Genomic DNA, 27,494 nt, shown 5'->3' with positions numbered 1-27,494 from the left:
CATTTGAGAGGTGAGGCAGAAAAGGAAGGAAGCCCTAAGACTGATTGTTATAGCCACCTGTTTTATTTCTTCAATCTGTGACCTAAATGTCACTAACGTTATCCCTTGTCTGCACAGCCCAGGGCATAAAGGTGGGTAGCTGACCATTGCCTTCCTCCAGGGAGCTGTGGGATACTTCCCTCTTGCAAGTGCAGGGGGCACCCAGTTGCCTAGGATGCTCGTACGTCCCACTCCTGGTTTAGTCCTGCTGTCCTGACTAATTACTGTGTTCCTTTCTCTCTCAGAGTGCCCAGTGAGAATGCTAAATATGATCACTGAGTGTACTCCAGTCTCCCAGGTCAATGCTGCCATCTCTGACTTTTTTAACATTTCTTCCTCATTAAGCCTCAGAAAATCACCACATCACATATATATAACCACCCTAGAAAGTTCTCAGATTGTTGGAGGTGACAAGAATGTTACCTGTAGCATGTTCTGCCCCTGTAGCTGGCAGGCAGCATTCTACAACGTGCCCCTCAACTGGAAACCGTGGTAGCAGCTGTTTGGTGAATATCTTAGTCCGGGTGGACTTTTCCAAGAATTTTTTGTATACATGGTGTGGATTTGGGGAATATGCCACATAAATTAATAGGAAGGGCATTTATTTTTTACTATGAATGTTGTTGCAGGCTATGAATAAAGTAAGGAACTTTAAAAAGTTGGGGAAAATGTAAACTTTCCCAAACGACCTGGACTTAGGCCTGTCCCAAGGAGTTTCTTAAGAACAAGTCTTCCATTTGCCTTTCACTTCTTATTTACTGAAGTTTTAGGAGTGGCAGGCAAATGACCCATCTGCTAATTGGGCTACTCTGACTGACAACCCTGGCTAACGCTCTAGGGGATTAATACGGATTCATTGCCCTAAAGCAGCTGGGACACTGTTGGGACACGATGCAAGGCCTTGTTCCCATAGGATACCATACCCTCAGCTTGACCCCTGTGCAAACTCCGTCCATCTCCCCCGAGCCCTCTTGTGTCTGCAGGGCGGGTGCGTCTACAGCCATGAGCATTACCCACCTGCGACCTACCTGTTAGGAGTGCCATCAGCTAGCTCTGACCCACGCCCCGTTTTGTGTCTGTCTTGCCGTGCAGGTGACATCAGTTGCAAGGGGATGACCGAGCGCATTCACAGCATCAACCTTCACAACTTCAGCAATTCCGTGCTCGAGACCCTCAACGAGCAGCGCAACCGTGGCCACTTCTGTGACGTGACGGTGCGCATCCACGGGAGCATGCTGCGCGCACACCGCTGCGTGCTGGCAGCCGGCAGCCCCTTCTTCCAGGACAAGCTGCTGCTGGGCTACAGTGACATCGAGATCCCGTCCGTGGTGTCGGTGCAGTCGGTGCAAAAGCTCATTGACTTCATGTACAGTGGCGTGCTGCGCGTCTCGCAGTCGGAAGCCCTGCAGATCCTCACGGCCGCCAGCATCCTGCAGATCAAAACGGTCATCGATGAGTGCACGCGCATCGTGTCCCAGAATGTGGGCGATGTGTTCCCGGGGATCCAGGACTCGGGCCAGGACACGCCGCGGGGCACTCCCGAGTCGGGCACCTCGGGCCAGAGCAGCGACACAGAGTCGGGCTACCTGCAGGGCCACCCGCAGCACAGCGTGGACAGGATCTACTCCGCGCTCTACGCCTGCTCCATGCAGAACGGCAGCGGCGAGCGCTCCTTCTACAGCGGGGCGGTGGTCAGCCACCACGAGACGGCGCTCGGCCTGCCCCGCGACCACCACATGGAAGACCCCAGCTGGATCACGCGCATCCATGAGCGCTCGCAGCAGATGGAGCGCTACCTGTCCACCACCCCGGAGACCACACACTGCCGCAAGCAGCCCCGGCCTGTGCGCATCCAGACCCTGGTGGGCAACATCCACATCAAGCAGGAGATGGAGGACGATTATGACTACTACGGGCAGCAAAGGGTGCAGATCCTGGAACGCAACGAATCCGAGGAGTGCACGGAAGACACCGACCAGGCCGAGGGCACCGAGAGTGAGCCCAAGGGCGAAAGCTTCGACTCGGGCGTCAGCTCCTCCATAGGCACCGAGCCCGATTCGGTGGAGCAGCAGTTCGGCCCTGGGGCGGCCCGGGATAGCCAGGCTGAACCCGCCCAGCCTGAGCAGGCTGCGGAAGCCCCTGCAGAGGGCGCCCCGCAGCCACACCAGCTAGAGACAGGTGCCTCCTCTCCAGAGAGAAGCACCGAGGTGGAGATGGACAACACGGTCATCACTGTCAGCAACAGCTCCGACAAGAGCGTCCTGCAGCAGCCTTCGGTCAACACGTCCCTTGGGCAGCCATTGCCAAGTACCCAGCTCTACTTACGCCAGACAGAAACCCTCACCAGCAACTTGAGGATGCCTCTGACCTTGACCAGCAACACACAGGTCATTGGCACAGCCGGCAACACCTACCTGCCGGCCCTCTTCACTACCCAGCCCGCAGGCAGCGGCCCCAAGCCTTTCCTCTTCAGCCTGCCACAGCCCCTGGCAGGTCAGCAGACCCAGTTTGTGACAGTGTCCCAGCCCGGCCTGTCGACCTTTACTGCACAGCTGCCAGCGCCACAGCCCCTGGCCCCATCTGCAGGCCACAGCACAGCCAGTGGGCAGGGCGAAAAAAAGCCTTATGAGTGCACTCTCTGCAACAAGACTTTCACCGCCAAACAGAACTACGTCAAGCACATGTTTGTACACACAGGTGAGTGCAGCGCCCCCCCCCCCAAGTCTGGCAGCTGGGGTGGGTGTGGAGATAGTGGGAAGGGAGGGGAAGAACAGCAGATAGCAGGGAAGGTTTAGAGTCATTTTTCAGATTTTTAAGGAGAACCCACTGTAGGCCATCCTTTAGAAGCCCCAACTGTCCCCATCATGGGAGCAAAGCACCCTGCCACCAAAAGACAAAAATCACAGAAACCCTTTATGGAGAAGGGCCAAATGGGGAAAAGCCTGATAAAGAATTTACAGGCACAACATCCCTTAAATACTTTGCACTTTGTAATATGTTCTTTGATCCAAGGCGTTTAAAACTGGAAAAGTCCTTGGAGATCATATACTCCACTTACCTTATTTTACAGACCAAAGTCATTAGGCAGAGCGCGGAAGGGTGTTAGTCTGAAGTAAGTTCTATATGAACCATTAGCTCGAAGAGGCCACAGCAAGGCTGGTGCAAGCTTAAGCTGCACTTATGGTCCCTGAAATGAGGAGGAGTGACAGACTCACTCTGTTTCCTATTGCTTATGCTTCATTTCAACATCTAGAGACCACAGCCTATTCTGATACCTTTTAAAAGGGCAATAGATTAATTGAGACACATTCAGAGGAGTGTGACTAGGATGATGAAGGGAAGCAAAGCCTTGGCATACGAATCATCGTTGAAGGTCCTGGGATGTTCCGATTGCAGAAAAGACTTGGGGCATCATATAAGCCATACTCAAGAGTCCAGCTTCAGGGACAGCATAACAGTAGTTCAGCAGGAGCTCTGGATCCAGATTGCTTGGGTTTGAATTTAGATTTAGTGACTACTGAACTTTGTCACCCTGGGGAAATTACTTAACCTTTCTATACTTCTGTTTCCTTGTCAATATAATGGGGGTGATAGTGATAGATCTTTCATTTAATGCTGTTTTGAGGATTAAGTGAATTAATAAATATAAACTTCTTAAAACAATTCCTAGTGCATAAGCACTCTATAAATGATAGCTATTATTAGCACTATTAACATTATTTAAATGGCTGGGAGGAAAGAGAGTAAGCTTGTTTTGTCTCGTTCCAAAAGGTAGAACTGGACTCATGACTGGAAACAGTAAGGAGACTCTTTCAACTAAATAAAATGATTGTTGACAGTCAGAGATGCTCTAAGATGGGATTGACAGCCTCCAGAAGGAGCGAGCTCCTATAATTAGAGGGGTTCAAGAAGAGAATGGATGATCATTTCCTAAGAATGTTGTAGAAGGGGTTCAGTCATCAAGTGAGTAGTTGGGAAAGATGGTGTTTCACTGCAGTATCCTGTGACTCCAGAGCTAAGATCTGACCTCCCAGCCAGTGCTCTTTCCTGGCTCCATAATGGGACAGACATAGAAGCAAGAACTCCATGGATGCTCTTCCATATAAGAGACCACATTTGTGAAATAATTTCATATGGAGTCTCTTGCCCCTGAAAATACCTATTGCATCAGTGATCACCATATTTGAAATTCCTATTATGACAGTCACTCTTCTGGTAAACCTCTGATTCCAGAATATCCTTCTTAAATGACAAATAAGTTGCCAGGGGAAAGTTACGTTTTGAACTACAATACACGAAATCAAATTAATCCTCAAAGCAACCTTGCACGAGTAGCCAGGGCCTAGGATATAAAGCAGATAATTTTAAATTAGGGAATGAGAGAGAAGGAGAGCAACAGACACTGAGACAAAGTACACAACGTAGAAGTAAACAGCTACACTAGACCATTACTGAAGGTGAGCTTTTCCTTCTTTGCAGTTCAGCTGAAGTCAAGACATCATGTAAACCCATGTACTTACCTTTATGCAAATTAGTTGTTTTTAAAGGTGACAGTTTTCACACCTCTAAAAGAGCATACAGATGCACTACAGAATTTAGGAAGAAAATCAGGTAGTGGTGAGTCACTATGTTTACTTGGGGTGAACATGAATGCACTAATAACCTGAGACCAATCAAGGAAATTTTCCATGTGGTATGGATATCATCATTATTTGGTAAATTAATCAAATAGTAATATTTTTATTTATGTGGCAATTTATAGTTTACAGAGTACTCTCATACAGTTTATGTTCTTTCCTCCTCTAAATAGCTGTCTTATAAACCATAAAATTAAGGATCAAGGGAGAAAAGAGACTATTTGTGGAAGTGTCTTCCTAGCCAAAGTTGACTTTCTTGGTCTTGAATAAACATTTTTATTCTCTCCTTCTGTGCATCTCTTCCAGTAAACCTAGCAGAGATGAAATTCACACATTCTAGTAGATCACATATTAAAATAAGGCTTTAAATCTGCAACATAAAAGGTTCAGTGTACTACTAAAATTTGTCTTTGTAGTGCATAAGCACATTTATCCAATGGATTCACCAGAGGATTTGTTGGTTAACACAAATAACTAGATTTGCCCATAAGAAAACCAGCAGTGGGTTTGTACATTTATGCATCATAGATACAAAAGCTACAAGTAAATTCATTTTATAATTCTAAGTAATGCTTAAAGTGTAGCCTTCAGATATGTAAACTGTGAGGATCTTTAGTAAATTATGAAGGTGTTTGTATTGTATCTGAGAACTATTAATAATGTACATATATCACTCTAGTACCTCATTTAAAAGACACAACACTCTTCTCTTTCGCCCCAGAATTATTTGGCATGTCAGTTTGGAAGGGCAATCTGCCTATCAAGACTTTGTCTGACTGAAGGAGTCCATAACCTAACAATGTTTAAGAACAACTGGTCTAGATTTTCAAAAGGCAACACAGCCTGATCATATGGAAGTAATGCAGGACCTGGATTCACTGTGGCCTACATTTCAAAACAAAGTTCTCACCAATTTCTTGGGAAAACATCACAAAAGTAGGGCCTCCCAACTTTACAGGAGCCCAGCAGAAATGATAAAAATTTAGAGCAAAAAGTCTAAATGTTGATCTAAAAAGACTCTAGAAAGTACTGGGGATACTTGGAAAAATAGGGATGGATTTAGTATTCTTATCTATAGTCTAACCAAAAAGAATCCTACCAATAAAGTATATTAACAGAGCTCAAAGGGAAGGCATTTGGGTCCTTGGCATCACAGCTGCTATGCATGGTCACTGGCTTAGCATTTCTGTAGCTCCGTTTCATGTAAGTGATACTTGCTTTCAACAACTGCAGAAAATCAATTTTGAAATTGGATTCCAAGTAAAATTCTGTGTATCTGTATGTTAATGATCCACATATTCATTGAGAGGAAGTGTTTGAGACAAATAAGTAGCCTATTGTATTTACTTTGGCGCAAAGCTCTAACTTAGAGAACCAAGGAAGCCCTGGTTATAAAGCATATTCCAAAACTATTATAATACTAAAATGTAGAGTGGGGACATAAGTGAAAGATGATTGTACTGGAATTATATTATTTGGGTTGAGTTTGGTTCCTCTAATTGTGGCCTTACGCAAGTCACTTAATTTCATAACCCTCCGTTTCTTTGAGTTTAAAATGGAAATAATAATTTGCCTGCCTTTTGAGTAGCTGTAAAGGTATGATGAATGGGAGAGCTTTTCATAAAAGGTAAAGTACTACTTAATGTTTAACAAGGTTATCATCATCATTACTGTACCCCCTCCTCCTAGGAGACATTGGGTTTCTTTGCTCTATATCCAATCTCTAAATAATAAGCTCTCGACGTGTTTCCTTCCTCTATGGAATTCAAGTGCTGAGGCAATGTGATACTCCTTGGGTTTCCCTTGAACTTCCTTCTGACTCCTTAAGTATTTTTTTTTTAAGAGTAAAAGAAAATCTCTCACCTAATTGCTCTTTTTCTGCCAGACAAACTACAGTAGGACTTCATCTCTTCTAGGAGTTTCTCAGTTCACTTTACTGCATCTTTATAAAATTTGTAAGAAAGGAAACCAAGAGTTAAGGAGATATTTGAAAACAAGAGTATCGGAGAAAAAACAAAGATAACATAAACCATCCTGTAGTGGGACAAAGCAGGACTCCTCTATGCTTCCTCCCAAGATTAAAAAACAAAAGTCAAAGGAGTGGGAATGGAAGGGGAAGACAGAGGACATGGAAGGATAAGTGTCGGTGTGGATGAAAAGGAAGCAATAGGGAAAACTCAGAGATAACTGGTTCGGGAAGTGCGAGCCCATGCCAGCAGCATGCAGGTTCTCCGGCCCAACCCGTCCCTGCATCGGGACCTCTGGGGGTGCAACCCAGCCGTCTGTCTTAACGAGCCCTGCCTCACAAATTCAGAGTCACCTCCTTAGACGGCTAGGTGATCAGGAGGAAGATGGCATCTGGTCGCTTTTGTTACATAGCATTGTTCTCTAAAATTCCACTCATAAGAATCCATGTGTTTGGAAAAAGTATGCCGGAGTAATGGATAACAACTTGGTTTCATTGTGGAAGCAAGAATCTCTCGTGTGAGACGTGAGCTAAGCCCCTCAAACTGCACAGGTGCCACGGCACAAGTATCCCTTCTGGCACGTAACAGGACTGACCTGTATTAGCATCATGTGGGTATCTTTACACCTTCCCATTAGAATGAGAACTCTGTGAGAGCAGAAACAACTTTACATATAATTATATATCTTTAAAAGATACATAAAGATAGATAATATATATCTCATACTTCAAATATACCCAGCATAATACCTTATAAACAAACATTCAACAAATGTTGATCAGTGAAGGAACTGAATTCTTCTCTGACAGTTCTTCTCCAGAAGGAAAAGTGGTCTGTTTCCAGAGTGGTTTACTTAGTGTATAACATAGCTCCACAGAAATAATGCAAAAATACTTTGCACATTTATACATTAAGTGCTTCTCCAAGGATGTGAACATGCTTTAGATACCATGTTCTATGTGTTCTTACCCTGCTCTATGTAACAAAATTGCACACATAATAATAAGATTGACCAAGATGCTATTTAGGGTATTTATTTACCACCAGGTCTAGGGTTATCAACCTCAGCAAACAAAAATACAGGAAACTCAGTTAAATTTGAATTTTGGATAAATAGTATTTTTTAGTCTGTCTTGTGCAATATCTGTGACATACTCAGACTAAAAAATCATTGTTTATCAGATACTCAGATTTTACTGGATGTCATATCGTTTATCTGGCAGTGCTATCCCAGTGGAACTTTTCTTTAAAACCCAATCTTTGGACTTTTTGCTTTAAAATCTATAAATGAATATAGGTTAGTGCATGCAGTTGCTTAAAAAAATTTGTTGAGTAAGTGAATGAACATTCAGAAATGTGAGCATGCTTTTCAAGAGAATGTAATTCAAGGGACTTATACATAAATGCATTATTTTCTCAGCAAGACTTGAGTTTCTTTTCCCTTCCTTCTTTTTCATTTTTATTTGCTAGAGAATATATTGTATCTGTGTTCCTAGTTGTTTCCTTCACCAACAAATGGTAGGTGGTTGGGTCTTTTTCTGAATTATTTTATCAGCAGCCCATTCAGTGGTTTTTAGCCCATTAGTGTCCTCTGCACATAGGATAATTTTGTTTACTTTGAGAAGTTCGGCAACTTCAGCCATGAATTTGATATAAATAGTTATAGCAATGATAGTAACATAACAATGTCATCAATAGAGTAATAATAGTGAGATCGAGATGATGTGATAATTCTCAAATAGAGACGGAGCTATTAATTATATCAAGCTGTGGACTAATGAGTGAGTATCAGGTATGAATGAGAAAGCCTTAGTTTTACCACTTTCTGACTGAGTGACTTTAGGTAAATTCTGTAATCAATATGAACCTCAGCTTTTTGCCACATAAGATACAGATCTTAATAATAGTTACTTTACATGGTTGCTCTGAGAACCAAATAATATAATTTATGTAAAAGCACTTAACTGTAAATGCTGTAACATTACCAAACATTTAGGAACAACCATGTTGTGCGTTGTAGCAGCATCAGACATCCTGCAGCATAACCCAGGGCGCAGGGGAAGGAGGGGATCACCTGTCTGGGCTGGGGCCATACTCTCAGCTATTACTGACTTGCCGAGTCCCCTTCAGGATGTTACTGTACCCCTCTAATGGAGATACCACCTTCTCGGGAGGTTAATATCTACCCCACTCCTAAAGTTGAAAGAAAAGTTGAGTAATAAGGGTGATATTCCCCGAGATCTTCGAAATTCTGCTTAACACCAAAATATTTTAGTTGTCATTCAAGCCAGAGATGTTTTGTGAATGCAGTGTGTCCCCAATAGGCAATCCCCCTCCCCCACCAGAAGGCCTCACAGGCCAAGCTGGCTCTGGGTTGGCACCCCGGAACCGAGAGGAAGGCTGACAGCACCCGGATCTCAGGGGTGCAGCCCCCCCCCCATGGGACTTCCCTGGCGGAGCGCAGACCCTCAGTCAGTGAAGGCTGATGCCATCTGAACACCCTTCCGTTGTTGTCACTGAGCGTTTCCCACTTTCTGTTCCAATCTTGATTTTCCCCATTCAGAGCACCTGCGATTTCAGGGACCCCTTCTGTTTTCCTTGCCCTTAGCCACCTTGCGCAGGCCACACCCCCTCTTCCCTCCGAGATGCCTGCCCTCGCCGCGCCCAGGCTGGGTCTTCTGGGCCCTCGCCTGAGGACGGTGTTGTGCTAGAGCGGATGATGGAGAAACCTAGAAACTGGGGGAGAGAGGTGGAAACAGTGCTCAGAAAACATCCTGGTAACAGCATTCAGTGTCCTTCCAGCAACCCAGGAAAAGCCTGGGTAGAATGAGAAAGAATCAGCAGGATTAGTGGGCTCTTGCTGAGCCCCCAGGACAGAGGTCACCATTCAGAATCGGGATGGCTTAGCCCATTAGGATGTATTTTACTTGAACTTCGGGCAGACCCTCTGCATCTATTAACCTCCCCCCACACACTTGTCCGTCACGGTAGTGCTGGCACAGGAGAAGGAGCTGAAAAGCGGCTCTTTAGAGAGCATGAGCCAAAAGATGGAGGAAAGTGTATGCGTCCACTACTCCCCCACCCTTGGAACAGTAAGGGACACTGCCCCCCTAGATTCCTCACGTGCTGTCTGCTTTCTCCATCCCCAGAGCTCAGTTGTTGCTAAGAAATCCTCAGTGCCATTTGCTGACATTTTATTCATGGCACCACTTCTTCCATTAGCATATACAACTGGGAGCAGTCTATATACCCTTATCTCTGAATTACATAGCGGCTATATCGATCATCTGAAACTACTGTTTTTCAAATCCTGGGTTGGCTTCCCCACACCACACCAGTCATTTCTCCCTTGGTTTCATTTATCGTCAATTCCTTTGTGCCGAAGGGAACGGTTGAGTTTTTCTTAAAATGGTCACATACTCTGTGCTAAGTGCCTTATCTCTTTAATTTTCAAAATGCCTTCACAAGACAGGTATTTACTGTATTATTCTCAAGTTACAGATAAGGAAACTGAGGCTTAGAGAGGTTAAGTAACATGCCCAAGTCACTCAGCCAAGGAAATTGAATTCATATCTGACTCCTGCATCTGATTAGCCCCAAAACGGATCATTTTAAAGCTAAGGGGCTTATATGAGCTTCCCCCTCACATTAAAATTCTAGTGTCTGTTTTGTACTTTGTGGGCTTTTTTGCTTTGAATCTAACGAACTGGGCTTGCCGTTTCTGGCCATAAGTTCACACCTAGAAAACCATCCACTACCCTCATCTTCTCTCCACGGAGAGCAAGAGTCCGCAGACCACATCATGCCATGTGTAATTCTGAAAGCCCTTTGGGGGTCGCTATAGGTAATATGCGGGGGGGGGGGGGGGGGGAACAGGAAAGAAAAATATTAACAGTGTTTCTACTGAGTCATATTGTTTCAAATGCAAACATAGAAATAAAAGTTGTGGACACCTGACTACCCTGAAAATACACCCCATTTAGTAAGACAGTCCTGGAATGCCTGTGCTCCACCAACACAGCACCTTAATAATTACTGAGAGCACTTTCCTTTAAGGGGCTCCCAAGTGCTTGCCTTGCAAACATTTTCCCTCATTAATTGTCACACCATTTTCCATGGCAGGGAATGGAACAGGATACTTTGCACTATTTAAAATGTGGGACTGCGGATGCATTGAGTGATTTAAGCAGGTTGCCCTCAAGTCATACACTGACAAGGCTGGGACTGGAGTCCTCAGGGGCGTGGGCCGCGGTGGACAGAACACCACCAGATCTGCAAAGGACCATGGCAGGTGCTCGGTCCTGCTCACTTTCAGAAGGGAAACAAACCCAGAGAGATGAGAACACGTAGAAAGCCCAGGGTTGCACAGATAATTAATGGCCAAACCAACACTTGGTGCATGCAAACCGCATACAGATCTGTGCTATGAAGGGAAAGATGACAACTGTGAAGAATCAATTTAAAGTCAAATGAGAAGGGTGTGAAAGTAAAAAGCCTTCATCAGTGACCTTGCCTGGAGGGAAAAAACACGAGAAGGTAAAAGTTTCAAAGGGTGAGATCTCTCTAATATAGACAATGTTTCAACTCCCTAGCAGCCAAAATACCATCTGGTACTTAAGAAGGCATGCGTCCCATGAAAGGTGACAGGTGGACATGTTTTAAAGATAGTTGGCCAGCCTATTGTAGCCTTTAGAGAGTGTACCCAGACTACCAGGATGGCAAAGACCAGCTTGAGTTCCAAACATGTTTACAGCTGACAGAAATGTTTCAACTAAAAATAACTTGCATGACTCTCTCTCCTAGAGTCTCTCATTTCAAAAAAATGTATCTATGTAAACACCATGCAGGGGCTGAACGCTTCATTTAGGAAGGAGGCTTCCTGAAACGCCCTCATATTAGTGTAAAAGTGAAATAAATGTTTCTCTTCTAACCTTGTGATCCTGTGGATCAGACTATCCCATTAGTGGGAATGAGGGAGAGGAAATCAGAAGGGAGTTGAGAGGAACGGGAGGCAGGCCAAAGTGTTTGTGAATAAGTAAAGGAGAAAATTCAAAGGTCCATGAAATTAGGAAATTTGTGGAGTGATTCCTGAACGAAACAGCCATTTCTCACAATCGTGTGCTTCAAAGCATATTCTTTTCTGTTTACAACACAATGAGGAAGCTTTCTGATGGGATAAAGTTTCATAAAGCAGATCGAGAGCGTAAAGCACCAACACTGAGTGTGGCGTATGGTAAGCACTCAATCCAGGGTGACTGTTTTCATGGCCATTATTACTATGACACATCAAACCTCTTCTGTTCTGTAGTGGGGGGGGGAATGGGAACAGAAGGCGCATATTTTAATTGAAGTTAACTCAAATTTAAGAAATAGATTTCCTACCTTGATGCATAGTCCAGATGTTGAAATATTACCATAGAGAACTTCAAAGGCCCTGGGGGCTTTAGGCTGGGTTGTGGAATCATCCACAGAACTAGGACTTTCTTTTCTGATGAAGTGGCCAATCAGAAATGAGGTGGGAGATGGAAGTACCTTAATGTAGTTCATCTCACCTGTCAAGAGCAGAGCTGAAAACAAACAGCACCAACAAAAAACAAGTCTCTGTTTATCCAGAGATGTCACAGGCCTATGGATGTTACTTAGAGCAGAGCACCTCGTGTGGTCATTCAGTGACAATATTCATACTTACCTTACTGCTTTTAACAAGCTTGATGGCTTGGTTTCTTAAGTCAACAGCAAACCAAAGCAGTAAACTGAGGAGAAAGAGGAGAAAGAAGAGTTTCAGCCAACAGACTGAGATTAAAGGAGAAAACTATTTTTAAAATTGACCCAAGAGGTCAAAAAAAGCATATGGAAACATTTAATGGGGGGGGGGGAGAATAGTGTTGTAATAGGAATACCATGTGAGTATTCCCACACCGCACTTGGTGGTCTGCAGAGTGATTTCATATGTTTTTTTTTTTATGTCAACACGAGCACAGTGAGGTACATAGGACTGTATACATCAGGGGCTTTTGGAGATTTGTCAGAGTAGCGGGCCATATGTTGGGGCCTGGACTGGAACAGGACCATTTGAGAGCACCGTGCTGTTTGCCACCTACTCAACCCTCCACACCAGACAAGGCCAGTTCAGTGCAGTCAATTAACAGAATAGCCAATTAACTCTTAAGTTACATTTTAGGAAGATTTCTGTCTAAAGTAGATAAAATTGAAAGTGTCGCTCTTCCGAATGGCTTATTCCTGTGTTGCCCAGTATTTGCCAGACCTAAAATCAAGACATGAGTGGGTTTACAAGATAGAATACTGAAAATGGAGAGTGTCACCAAGGAGCCAAGCTACGTGATCACTGTGCTTAGTTCCCAGAGATTGTGGAGAACCCCATGTCTCCAAAGATCTTCCTTCTCTCTTATTTCTTACATTTGTTTGATAACATTAATGGTAAACACATAGTTAAATCCCCTAGTGATGACAAGGAAAATGACCCCCTTAAAGTAGCCTTTAAAGACTTTTAGTGGGGAATATCTTGTAGCTTTCCAAGGAAGCCATTTCCGACACAGGGACACAGAAACGCTAGACTGCCCTGGCATCACCTTAAAGCAAGGTTTCTCAGCATGAGAGGCCAGGGAGGACTGGATCTTTCCAATCAAGAGTGACCCATTCACGAATCAGACCTTATTTTTTTAATTTGTTTTTGTTTTTGTTTCTTTGTTGTCTTGTGTTTCTGCCTCCCTCCCCCGCTCTGTCTCGCCCCATCCTGCTGGCTGTCTCCTCCCACATCCCCAGGCGAGAAGCCCCACCAATGCAGCATCTGTTGGCGCTCCTTCTCCTTAAAGGATTACCTTATCAAGCACATGGTGACACACACAGGCGTGAGGGCGTACCAGTGTAGCATCTGCAACAAGCGCTTCACCCAGAAGAGCTCTCTCAACGTGCACATGCGCCTCCACCGGGGGGAGAAGTCCTACGAGTGCTACATCTGCAAAAAGAAGTTCTCCCACAAGACCCTCCTGGAGCGACACGTGGCCCTGCACAGCGCCAGCAACGGGACCCCTCCCGCGGGCACACCCCCGGGAGCCCGCGCTGGCCCCCCGGGGGTGGTGGCCTGCACGGAGGGGACCACTTACGTCTGCTCCGTCTGTCCAGCAAAGTTTGACCAAATCGAGCAGTTCAACGACCACATGAGGATGCACGTGTCTGACGGATAAGTAATATCTTTCTCTTTCTTATGAACAAAACAACAAAAAAGAAACAAACAAAAAAAAGCTATGGCACTAGAATTTAAGAAATGTTTCGGTTTCGTTTTTACTTTCTTGTTTTTGTTTTTGTTTCGTTTCATTTTGTACTACATGAAGAACTGTTTTTTGCCTGCTGGTACATTACATTTCCGGAGGCTCGGGTGAAGAATAGTTTTCCCAGCCTCCCTCGGATGGTGGCCTTAAGGCCTGGTAGTGTTTCAAGAGGTCCACTGGTTGGATCTCTAGCTACTGGCCTCTAAATACAACCCTTCTTTACAAAAAAATCTTTTTAAAAAAGTTAAAAAAAAAAAGTTTTTTTTCTCACTTGTGAAGAGCACTACAAAAAATATATAACGAAATCTAAAAGGCCGACTGTCTTTAAGTACACCGCTTGCAGTGTTTCAGTGGACATTTTCACAATTCTGGCCACTTGGACTTCACAGTAACCAGTTAAAACTGTGGAATCTCACTTCTGGTTGAAAACCCAGAGGAGAGGCCCTGCTGATTTCCACCTACCATGTTGTCTGATTTCATAAAAGGGCTGTGGAGGTGGGAAGGGGCAGTGGGTTTGGTGATGTGGGGAAGGCGAATGGCAGGCTTCTCCCCCAGATTCTGCTTGTCCACACACCCCAGCCCACCTCCTCCAGGCCCCCCGTTCATCAGAAGCCAGGAAGACTTGGACGAGCATCAAGCAACAGTGGCTATCGTATTTATTCAGTGTCTTCGCTGAGCCACAGCCTCAGCTCAATCAAGAGGGACTTTCATGAAAGGCAGGAATGCAGATAAAACAAAGATATCAGAGGTTTGCACCTACGTTTCTATAGGTACAAGAGAAGGATTATTTCCAACAATCTTTGCAAAAAAAAAATTACAAAAAAAAGTGTCAGGATATATTCTTGTGGAAGAGAAAGAGAAAGAGAAATGAAAGGGGGGGGGGAACAATAAAAAGTTCTTGAGGCTTTTTTAATTCAAAATTTTATAGAGGGGCAAAAGTGACGTTTACCAGATAGAATGCCGATTTTTTTAATATATTTACAACAGTATTTGTGTAAAAAAAAAACAAAAAAAAGTGAGATTGTTAAAAGTAATTTTTTTTTCCATTTTGGTTTTGCATACACTGCCACCAATCCCTTCTCTTTTATTTTATTTCACACACATATATATATTTTTTGTTAAGTCAAGACTGTTAAGGTTAGCGATACTGCTTCCAGATAGAAAGAATAAAAGGCAATTAAAGTTATATTTGAAAGAGAGGAAGGATATTTTCTTCATATTTTTTTTAATTTTTCTTAATTTTTATTATTTTAAGTATTGCCTGGGTTGATGAGGGCCTCTGTGGCCCGCCCATCCCTGCTGTAATTTGAACTGCTGCTTTGTATTTTGATATGTAGTTCTTTGACTTTTAGGAAGCCTAGGTTGCTCCACTGAATTTTTTTTTTTTTTCAACTGATCCATTTAGAATTCTGTTCTTTTTCATGGGAGGGACTTTAACTTTCAGAAACAGATTTCTTGGTTCTCTAGAAGTTCATTGAGATCTTATGATTGTAGAATTTCTATGGACTTGACTGCTTTCTTTGATGAAACACTAGTAGTTTAGAGGTCTTGACAAATGGGTTCTTTCCCTTTGTGGTCAGCCTGGAGGAGGAGCTCACAGAACTCCGCCATAGCTCCTCACCCTTCACAGCTACAGAGAGCAACAGTAGCAGAAGCCTGTGACAGAGCAGGAAGCCTCGATGCCAAAATTACTTTCTTCCTTCCAGATATCACCTTTCGACTATTTCCACCATGGTTGAGAGGGTGAAATAAGATGACCATTCTCTAGCTGATTCATTAACCCTTGCTTTTTGGAAAGGCTATAAAGAAGGTAACATTTCTCAGATGCCAGCATTCATCATTCAAAGGCCACCTACCCATTGCATCATCCAAGGTGCCACTCTCTCTTCCTAATTGAGATTTCTCTCCTCGGTCCTGATCAAGGTATTATAATAGAGATTTTTCTATTTATAGACAGTGTCCTGAAGGGGTTCCAACTCAAGTACAGGAATTCTTAAACCTAACACATGCCAAAGGTGATTACATTGCCGGGCATATTTTTAACACTCTTAAGGGGGAAATTAAAACTTTAAACAAAGCAGAAACACCAAACTAGAATTTTAAAAGAGAAAACAATAGAGTATTTTAGTTTCAAAATTATTTTGTATTTTAACTGATTTTTTTTCCAGCAACTTATTTTCAAAAACTATAGCAAAGAAGTCTTCCAAGGGAAGCAGCTCTGTAATGGCTAAATTGGTTTCACCCATGTATTTTAGACTTTTCATTAAATCAGATTTTATCCATAATTTCTTGGTGATGTTAGTATGGTTAGTGCAGCTGGAGTATATGTGAGTTTGATTTGGTCCTGTGGTCTTTAACTCAGTAAATATTTTGCTAGATGTTTTAATGTAGACTTGGATGGTTAATTGACTGTTGAGTATCACCCATCATGATTTCTAAGAGAAGGCCTGCCAAGAACTGCATGTCCAAATTGACCTGTTTTAAAAGTTAGTAGAAAACAACTTGAAAAATAAGAAAAAGCCCATTTTTCTCTTGCTAATTTTTCTTTTTAAAATAGCAATGTTGTAAGACTAATATTTCCACTTAATACCAACAGAGGGAGCGTTAGTTAATTAACCACGTCATGAAATTGTTTTGATATTTTGAAAACAAGTCATTCAACCTACAAAAGAAAAAATTGACATTAAGAAAAAAAATTTTTTCGTCTAGACGAAAATGACATGATATCACTCAGCATATCTTATAAACAAATAAAGGTCAAAAGCCACTTTGAAATATTTTTCAATTATTTGACAGTAGCTTTTAAAACAGTGTTCTTATTTAAATCTTAGCAAAGTAGACAGAATTCAGAATACCTCCAGAAAACTTGATCTTGGGTGCCATTATGAGCCACCTTTACCTATCTGTTTCTCAAATTCAAAGGAAACCCATTTGCCTTAATGCTAATTTGCCATGTCAAAAGCTAAACAATTGAGTTAAAATCCATCTTTTGTTATAGAACATATAGGGGAAAAGTTCTCGTTGGGCTTGAAAACCTAATATTCATTCCTTTCCTTCAAAGGAAGTATGTCTTTTTTTAAAATGTCAGAGGATCCCTAAAGAATTTTTGGCAAGGTGATGTGATCATTATGACAGCATGGACCATCCAGGTTTGCAGAGCTGTGGACTTTTTCTACCTGTTTTCATGTGTGTCTGTTCCTCTCAAACATCTCGCAGCCTAAAGTCGTTGTTGGCAGATTGTTCTCAGGAGAGAGGAAGAAGCTAGACTGGAAGATCTAACCTGGGGGAGTGATGAACTTGCTGTGGGGCCATTGCCTTATGTTCTGGCCTTGAAAAGGCTGCTTTCCAACCTGACCTACATTTTAGAAACTAAACCAGTCATACCTATTTTAAAAAGATAGAGATGCTTTCAGGTTGTCTATCTTTACTTTTAAATAATCACAAACATCTTAGGAAATGAGGAAACATATTTGGCTTCGGGAATAGAGGATGAGCATGAATCCTTTCATTTTTTTTACTTCAAATCCAACAATCTTCTTGCATTTAGAACGTCATGCTAGGATGCTATAAGTGCTAAGAAAATTTTTTTCAGTAGCCAGGGGAAAATAAATAGATAAAATAGAAGCAGGTGTTCCAGATTTAACACCTCTTAGGATAAGTATGGGATGAGTACAAGAACTGGTATGGAAAATAACATTTTTTTTAGCAATTTATGATTTTAAAACTGGGTCAGCTGAGCAAGGGTAAGGAAAAATGTCCAAGAGGAATATGTATCCCAAGGCATTTAGATACAGTTTATGAAGAATAAAATTTTCAAGCACTAAAAACTTGGTAGCATCTCAGCGTAATGGACAGTTTTCCCTATTAAATGCCAATATTTGTATTCCCCGAACCCCAAGTGTCGAACATAACCCTAAAAAAGGAAGGAATTGGAACACATGGATCTGATTGAGAAATAAGCCAGGCCAAAAAAAAACCTGAAGTAAAGGTATATCAAAGTGTTTTTTTCTATATATTTGAATTGAGTAAAACTTTAGCTCCTAATGAGAGTTTTATAGACTTTTCCTTCCCCAAATTTCTAATGCCCTGAATCTGTTTGTGCCATAAGAAACTCTGGTGGATAATTTTCTGCTTTTGTCCCAGCTGCAGTCCATCCCTTCTTCCTGGGCATCTTGGAGGTCAGGCTAGCTCTGTGGTCTTAGAAAGAATGGCTTGGATTTGCTTTGTTTAGAAGTCATAGGGGTTTTATTTTGTATCATCCCAATATTCTACAAGGACCAAGAAAACCCTTTCCCAACCTATGAAGAGTTAGAATTTGTGCATTCTGATGTGAAAGAAGAGGTTTCCTCTGGGTGGGTTTGTTTCACATAAGTCCTAGTGGCTTGACCTACATGTACTTCCATCTTCCAAGCACACCAACAGCATGTGCCCAGCCCATGCTCCAAATCAGTGTTTTCCCTCAGCATAGAAGTTCAAAATGAGGTGTGTCCCTTATAAATCCCTCAGATCCCCAAGAGAACATAGTGAAGGTTCATGTTGCTTCCTAGTTGTGGCTCCCATAATGCTCCCCACACTTGTTGTCCTTAGGAAAGGGGGCAATGAAATACATCTGGCCAGGGTTCACACTAGACGTGCCCGTTCTGGAGCCTTCCTCTGTTGTTATAGATGTTATTTAATTAGTTGGAGGCTGGGAGCAAAGGATATGTGAGTCTACAGCAAAGGTATTAGATAACGTATCTGCCTCTGCTCCAGCCAGTGTACTGCTGTAGCAAAAAGAAACAAAACGAAGGTACAACGTAAGAGCAAACACAACCTGAGATACCCTTGGGATTTAGGAGAATGGGAGAGTGCCCTTTCTGTTGTGACATGCCTCTTAAAAGAAATCTTCTGAAAGAATTCATTAATTTAGGAATGAGTTGAAGTCCAGGGTAATGGAAGCCCTGGGGAAGAGAACAAAAGAATTGCAAAAGGTATTCAGCACCCAATAATGCAAAACCAGAAAGTGTCCAATCACAGTACAAGGAAGTTTGGCAAGAGGTATTTAGAGAAATCTCTGGGCTTTTCCATGGATAGGGTCAACAGACTTTCTTTTGAATGATTTCTGGCTCTGAGAAACCTCTTTACTCACTAGAAAAGAACTTTATTTAAATGGCTAATTTTGTCCCCCAGAAAAAGAAATTAAAAAAGAAAAATAGGACACTGAAGACAGAACCATGTGACTTGGTGACAGACAAAAGGAAGGGAGCACTAGAATTTCAATAGACTCCCTAATTCCATAGAAAAAGCAAAGCAACCCAATGCCTCCCCGTCTGCAGAGCCTGAAGAGAGTGCTTGAGTGGACCAGGCCACCGGGCTTCTGGGGCTAGACAGAACTTCCCGCCTGGGATCGCAACAGCTCTTTCTCTCTGTTTTAATGAAGACAAGGGCTGTTCTCTTAGGTGCCCAGGAAATAAGGTTACGTGGGGGCAAACTTTCAAAAGCAATCTCTACCCCGGTGCTCAGGCTGCATATGGAGGCAGAAAAGAGACAGAGAAGTGTCCTTGCTTTAGAGAAAGAATACCTTCCTGTTCCCAAGGGCCCCTGTGTAGAGTTGCCATTTCTGAACCAGCTGAAACCTCCACAGGAAGAAAAGCCGTGGTGACCCAGTGTTCCTGTGAACAGACCGCGGAAATTATTAACCCAAAGCATCATTTCTAGCACTATGTATTAAGATGATTAGCCTGACTAAAAAACTCCAAAGATTTTTCCAAGCCTGAATATTTTTGTCTCCGTGGACACTAAATCCATGGTGGTCACTGGTGTCCATCAATGGATCCCAGAAAATGGCATAGGTTCTTTTACAGAACTGGGTTAAAACCAGAAATATCATCTTTCCACACCACGGACTGAAACACCTGGATTCCAGGGTTTCTCCAGGCCCAGCCTATCGCTCCATAAACTGAATACTTTCAGACTAAAATCTAATCTGAAGTGACCTCAGCTAAGGTATTTTCACCAGATGCCACTTGTAGTAAATGATTGTTGCCTTAAATCAGAAAGCCCAGGGGATAGGACAGAAGAGAAAGAATTGGACGGGTGCTGAGATGTGGGTGGACGCTTCTTGCTTTTTAATTGTTGCATTATCACAAAATTGAGTCCTGTTCATGACTGAAGACTATGGAAACAGTGAGTTTTGGGGGAGGCACCAAACCTATCCGGAACTGGCCGCTCTCAGGAAGTGGCTGCTATTTCCTGTCCCGTTTCTGGGACATGGGTCTGGGCTCGGTGTGAAACAGACCTCATATTAGCTAAAGACTGAATTCCATAGGACAGGGTTGCAGGGGCCTGGGATTCCATTTTTAATCATTTCCTTGATGGAGCACAATCTCAACAAGATCTTTCTTTCCTATACAGTGTATATCTCTAAACTTTTTTTCTCGGTTTTAGTGGGCATCTGGTTTACCTGGTGGTTCTTCGTTAAATGCAAACTCACAACTTTGAAGTCTTCAATGAAGAAGGCTCATCTAAGATCATAGGGAAAATCCAGCCACAGTCCTGGGAGTCATGGGTTTTGAGATACCTAATTAGGGTATAAAAAGTCCGTACTAGCCCTCTTTCAAATTCAGAGGTTCCCTTGGTTCAAAATGCCTCAGTGAGATTCTGATACACCCAAGATAAAGAAAAAAAATTAACCTCGTAGTAGACATCTGTTTCTACCACTGTTGCAACAGAAGTTTGTTATTGCCCAGCGAAACCATTGCATTTTATATGTAGATTCTAGTAATGAAAGGGATTTAACCCAACCAGCATGTTGCAGCTGCTGTCCAAAATGTCTGCAAATAAGTATACATTATGCGTGTACACACCCAGCATGGGATGCTCCCAATACGAAAGTGTTCCAAATTCATATTCCCGGTGACAAGATAGATTCTGGAACTTCTCGTTAGTCAAGAGTCTCACATATCTGCTTCTGTTGCCCTAACCGGGTGTATCAGTGCCATCCACCATCTGTGACAAGGCTTTAGGACGTTCTGCAGGAGCCGAGCATCGGTCATCTCCATGTGCCCCTTCCATGAGGAACTTGAAATGTGCTTGTGTGGAGTAGTACAGTGCACTTAGCCACCTCTGCACTTCTACTGGATTTCCTGGCGTGTGTGTGAGCGTGTTTGTGTGTACACTTGTAGTCTGAGAGTGTGTGTGTATCACACGAAACACACACAGCAGTAGGTCCCGGAGCATAGATACAGTTGCTTCTTCCCACCGTTGTGTTGTGCTTCAGACTTGTGGCTCCCTTCCCGGGAAGCAGTCACCTGCCCACTCTGTTGCTTTTGTAGCGTTTCAGAGTTGGGAGAAACAAAGGCAGCTTGTTGGATCCACAGCAAACACACAGTGACAGGCTGTTTTCCTCCAGAAGAAGGTAGAACAGAAGTACTCAACTGGCAAGTAGACAAGAGGGAGCGGCAGTCTGGGGCACCTCCCCGGGCCTCCTGGAGAGGAGGGGGCACCGAGCCCGTGCAGGCAAGGCCCATATAAACTTGGGCCTGGGCCATTCCATGGCTTAAAGGCCTCCGTGTCTTTCCTCTATGCAACCCAGTGTGTGCACACAAAACCCACCCACTTGTAAGTTTTACTCCCAAACTAAAGCTTCCTAATCCTGTCCGCACCTGCAGGACATCATAAACTGTGTCTCCCGAACCAGCGTGGCCTTTGCCGAAGTCTTTCCAGGAGTGGGTTGTTTACCATGCCTAGCAAACCAATAGACTCTCGGGGGAATGATTTTGGGTAAGTTCTAAGAATTGATGGCTCTTGCCTATCTCCAATATTCAGTGAGGTACCATTCTGACTAAATGGACCTGGCTCTCGTAGCTGACTGTGAAGGGTGGCCTGGAAACAGATTCAATTTTCTCACTCCCATGTCCTTCTTTTACTAGATGGTTCATTATTTTTTATCACATGTAGATTATTTCTGCTAACTTACAAAATTCAGAGGACATTTTCTTTCCTCTTCTATTTTGGTGACTTTTGTTAAGTAAGGCTACTTACAGTTGCAATCTTTTCATTGTTGTTATTTTTTTAAATGTATATTGTCTTTCTATATCCAAAAGAAGTCTGTGACTGTAACCATAGTTATTTCTTTTTACTGGAAAAGAATGAGGTGTTTTTGTTTTTAAATTAACAGTACTAGTGACTTTGTGGAGAAATATGAGTTCCTATTAAGGTATGCTTACTTCGTACAGTACACTACATTGCAGTATTCCTGAAAGCTAGAACATACACACTATATGTAACAACTCTGTATTGAAATATATATTGCATTATATTCATTTTAACTTTTGAATCTGCCTATGATCATGAGTTGATTGAAATGTTATTTCTTTGCATTTATTACCCATCAACCTGCCGCAGTTAATCTGGTACATTTCATAATAATCATTACTGCTCTAGTTTGCTTTTTATATTATCAGCTTCAGTATTGTCGTTACAGGATTTTAGAATTTTTTTAAGCTCAGACTTAGCAAATGTAGGAAAGTGAAAACTTTTTGTAAAAAAAAAGAAACTTTTTTTTTTTTGGTGTGGCTGATACAAAGAGGTTCATAGTCAAAGTGATCTTGTTTCCCTGACCCTCTCAATATCTAAAGAACAAAAGAAGTGCATATGAATGTATCTGTGATTTTCCCTTCTAGGACTGTCACTGTCCAGATTTGCTTTTAAAAATATGACCAAGAACCTGCTTAACCTCCATGTGACCTGCCAACAATTAATAGGCTGCGTTTCAAAGGGCTGGCTGCTCATCTGAAAAGCTCAGACAGTGAAATGCCTCGTCGTTCCAAGTCTGTTTTCAAACATTGACTTTTAAGATTGGTTCTTTACTGAGTACTTTCTGTTTTCAGTATGCTTACAGTTATTTTAACTAGTCTTTAATGCTTCCCTGGAGGCAGCTTGGCTGTATAATATTCATTTCCCTAGGAGATTTAAAAATAATAATAAAACCAGACTTTGAGGAACTTTGCATGACAGAGGCTAATAGAAATAGAACTCAGAAATTATATATAGATAAATTTTTTAGTCTGCAGAATCAATAAAATAAATGATGGCTCTTGGGCACCTGGCCCTCAGTATCTCCATTTGTCTGTTGAGATGGGGATTTGGTTCCCTTCTTAACCAGGCCATCGTGAAAACTTCAGAAATCCGGCATCCTGTCTTCCTAACCAGAAATATTGTCAAGTACTATTTTCTGAAAAAGAGCTTCTTCAGCTTCCTTCAGCTATTCAACCCAATGCCTGGAAACTCCACAGTCGGATAAACTTGACATCCATCCTGGGTGTCTGAAACCAATCCATTCTCTTGGTTCTGTATTCAGGACAAAATGAAAACAGCTGTTCATAGTACTCAGCGTGAAAGCTCTTCACACACTGGACCGATATTAAGGCTTCTCAGTGTGAATAACACCAATTTCTTCCTTTCATCTTTTCTAATATATGTTTATTTTCAAATTCCATCCTGTTCTGCTGTGCCCCTCCAATAAATTCTCCCCCACCCCCTTTACCCAGGCTCTCCTCAATGCCTTCTGCTATGAAGCCTGGTACTCATTAAGGAACCGCCTACTCTAGACTACTTTGAAGGGCTAACATTGAGTCTAATAGCAAAATTATTCATCTGTCTCTCCAAATTTTTCAACTAAATATATTTCTACTAGACAAACATGATTGTAAATTGAGAGGGAAGCTGTTCCTTTTCCAATGATCACATAACACCCAAATTGTATCAACTTCATTGCTTTCCTCACCCTTTCTCTTTATTTCTTGTTTCTTTTAAGAGTACTTTAAATTACCTCTTCTTATTACCACCCAAGAACTCTAATAATTAGAACCCCTGCCCATTTCCCTTCTCCCTACCCCATTGTCAACGTCCGTCTTTAAGCTTTCGGTATTTAAAAGAGCATTGACATGAGTTCATCAACTTGAGAGTGGTAGGCAGAGCAAAGCATGTCTTCACTGTTCTTTCAGATTCTGAAAGTTATCAATGTTCTTTTGAGAGTAGGAGGGCCTGAGTCACAGTTTTAAATGTCATCTGTACTAGCTAAGGTTATTAATTCCTTTCACCTTCACATTTGGCCAAAGATAAAGAGAAAAATTTTTTCTGTTATTTTTTTTTTCTTTAAATACCACAGTGTTCAATTTCCTGATATGAGTAGACTATGTCTGAGGGAGAAAAAAATATATCAGTGTTAACTATTTCAATACCTGCTTATATTTAGCCAAATGACATATTACCAGATATTAGATTTACAGAAATCCAGCAAAAGAGGTAACATTTCAAAATAATTTTGACAAATGCTCAAGCCTTAGTGAGCTCTTTTAAAAAAAACAAAGCCACTTCCATTCAAACACATTGTAGGAGACAATTAGGAAGAATTTTTGTCATTTGTTATCTTTTGGAGAAGCAAATAATTATTAATTGGTTTAGAACTTTAAGCAGTCATTTAGTAAGAAATGAAAAGATTCAAAAAGTTTCTAAGGTATCTATTTTGCAACCAGCTATTTTTCAAACATAAACTTAATATGTGTTTAAATAAAATAATAGGGCAGATGAGGTACTCGAAGGGCCATGTAATACACTCCCCAGCTCCTAGGCACTCATCGTATAATTTGGTCATCGAGCTACACCTCATTTCCATGAGTTACAACTGTCCGGTGGCTGGAGCCTTGCCCGAAGGACTGACACTGTTCTGGGCCTGTCCAGGTACAGGATGTTGACGATGTGAGCTCAGCAGCCCCCGACTGCCAGCCCAGCACCCTTCCCATGATACTACCTTGCGTCTCCACTCTTCGGAAGACAAACTCTGTGACATTTAGAGTGTTACCTGATTTTGAGTGCATCGGGTATGCCTTCATTCCTTGTTTTACCTGTCAACAAACAGAATCAACATTTAATATCAGAAATGTAGTCTTAATTGGACTTTTGGTTTGACCCACCTCTTTTCTTAATCAAACCAGTGTATAACATCCCCTCACACCCCAGAGAGCGATGCAGTAAAGAGCAGGTTCAGAAGCTTTCCCGAGTCGTGTGTCTAGTAGGAAACCAACATTTCTTAAAGCCAGAATTCATGTAGCTCAGGACTGTGATCTTCCCGTAGCATGTTCTCCCAATTGTTCTCTCCTTCTCTTCTTTTGTCCATTCTCACTCCCAGCATCTTTTTTTAAAGTACTCTGCATCTAAAGTGCTCTTCTCCTCAGGCACTGGCTTCCGAAAGAATATAACTCTCTTTAAAATCCTAAATACTATCACTTAAAGTATAATATGGAGTAGGAGAGGATCAGGTTCTGGCAGGTCCCATTTGGTCCAGTTCATCAGAAAGGTTTCTGCAGGATACCTTCTTGGCATTGCTCCTTCTAGCCCCCCAAGAAAAACTCTAACCCCAACACTAGGATTTCTCACCACAATCGACATTAGTCTAGATTAATGTCCAAATCCTGTTTGATATTCTAGAGACTCCAGGGTGTGGATTTCTTATTGCTTATGAGCCTCCTGCTTTTCCAAGCTGACACCTTTCAGGAGCATCAACAGCCCTCACAGTAACTAATGCAGCAAAGTCATGGTCAGAAACATTATCATATATATGTGGGAGGATAGGAAGGAATTTCTTTCTATTTTTCCCCATAAAAAGCTTGCTTCCTCCGCCAAACCCCACCACAATGCATTTCAGAAAGTCTGCATCTCATTTTACAGGTCTATAGTTTTAGTATTTACCAGTATAGCTTAGGAAGTGTTCTGAGATTGAGACTGGTAGCAAACCAGTTTATTTTCTGCACTGGACTTTAGGACATGTGTGACAGACGCAATTCCTTCAAAGAAAGTGAAACTGACATAGTAAAGCCAAGGGATAATACTTTTACACATTAAAACAGTTGTTTGCTATCTCTAAACCTTGATTGAAGCATAATTATTACTTTTTAGAAAACCTGAAACTGGAGGAATGTGTATTTGCATAAAGTTTGTTTGTTAATTTATTTGTTTCCCTTTACCTCTTTCTTCTCACAATAGTAAAAGATTCTGATGCTTTAATTTGATGGCCGTGGGCGGCAGTTAGATAACTGTGGGCCCTACTGTCCTCCCTCCCCCCTTAGAAGGAAAAGCCTTCCATGCACCGTTAAGGAGTCTTTTCTCCATGAAAATCTTCTCTTCCTTTTCGAGTAGTGCTTGAGAGCCATGCGAGAGAAATTCTCTCTGCACCTTGAGGATAGAGTAGTTAAAATAAAAAACTATTCCATGAGAAAGAAACTGAATTTACCTAAACTAATAGGTCTCGGGCCAAAGAATAGGAGTTGATTGCCGGTGAAGGTCATGTGTTTTACACTACAAATCCTTATTGTGTCCTCAGATCTTAGAAATGCAGCTGGAAATAATTAATTTAATGAAAATTGTCGCTGGGTCTTTTGCATTGATAATCTCGTGAAGAATACTCAGAAAAGGGAAAGCAACAGAAAAGACGCTACTAAAATGCTAAGATCCGCTGATCTATATGTCCATTTCTGTAATGGTTCAGACTTCTTTTCCATTCATTTCAAAACTGTATGTGCTCATGAGGTCTTAAGTAGGGAAACATCCACTTCTCCACGGCTTCTCACCCCCCCACCCGGTGGTGGAGGTGACAGTCACAGGGGGAGGTGGCTGCGTGACCTATGCCGCACCACCCAGACCAACCACCACACGAGAAGGAAAAGCCAAAGTACAAACTTTTTTTTAAAGGAAATTGTAGTGTTTCATTTGAAAGTATATTGCTTTCAACTCAATTTGCAGATAGCCTGACAACCTTTTTATAACCTGCCCTTTTGTGCTATAATTTTCATTCTTAGCTCGGTCTTTAAAATAATTGCAATTAAGTGAACAGAGGAAAAGCAGGGGAAAAACAGGACAATGTGATGGGACTAAATCCAAAACAGTTCTAGTTTCCTAAAGCCGGTTTTCAGGGTTACCAGAGGAAGTTAGCACCACTCACCCCTTGCAATTCTTGCCCATCTCTGACCATTACAGTCCCGATAATTAGTGAGACAACCTCACTTCTTTGTGATTTAAGACCTCCTGATACTCTCAAGCCCCTATAGAGAAATGGTAGAAACCCTTGACTGCCCTGAGATTTAACCAGCTCTCAAGGGCATATGCAGAGAGATGACCAAAAATAAAATAATGGTTCAAATTTGATTCAAGATTTAGACATAGTCTAAAGTGCTCTGTGTATGTGCCCTGCCAGGGGCTTCTTTGAAAAATAAGGCCAATTACTCTGCGCCGGCTCTCCTTGGGACGAACTTTGATTTGGAACCATCTGAGTGATGATTTGTAGGAGAAACTGGTCTAGGATGTTGTCAGCAGGGAAACGCCTTCCTTAGTCCCATTGATTTAAACCTGTTTTCCTGAGGGGACTGTTAAGATATAAATTAAGGGTAAATTTCCTATATCTTAATATTAAATTTGGTTTTTGCACTATTGTTGGAAGAATTGTGGTTTTCAGAGTACGCAAAGCAGTCTTAGTAATCCTCATCATGGCAAACAGACAAAACGGTGGAACTGAGAAAATCCAACTC

General features: G+C 42.2%; 1 protein-coding gene across 1 annotated transcript in view; it reads left to right on the top strand.

Moving 5' to 3' along the window:
- ZBTB20 (zinc finger and BTB domain containing 20) overlaps window positions 1-14,796 on the top strand; it is a 48,369-nt gene extending 33,573 nt beyond the window's left edge. The window contains exons 2-3 of the mRNA XM_016200239.2: window positions 1,132-2,736; window positions 13,427-14,796. Of these exons, the coding sequence (XP_016055725.2) occupies window positions 1,152-2,736; window positions 13,427-13,848 (2,007 nt within the window). The 5' untranslated portion in view covers window positions 1,132-1,151 and the 3' untranslated portion in view covers window positions 13,849-14,796. The remainder of the gene's footprint in view (window positions 1-1,131; window positions 2,737-13,426) is intronic.
- Window positions 14,797-27,494: the final 12,698 nt, after the last annotated feature.

Source organism: Miniopterus natalensis, chromosome 6, assembly GCF_054644295.1.
Source record: "Miniopterus natalensis isolate mMinNat1 chromosome 6, mMinNat1.hap1, whole genome shotgun sequence".
NCBI lineage: Eukaryota > Metazoa > Chordata > Mammalia > Chiroptera > Miniopteridae > Miniopterus > Miniopterus natalensis.
The sequence above is the reverse complement of the archived record's forward strand: the minus strand, read 5'-3'. Positions and strand labels throughout refer to the sequence as shown.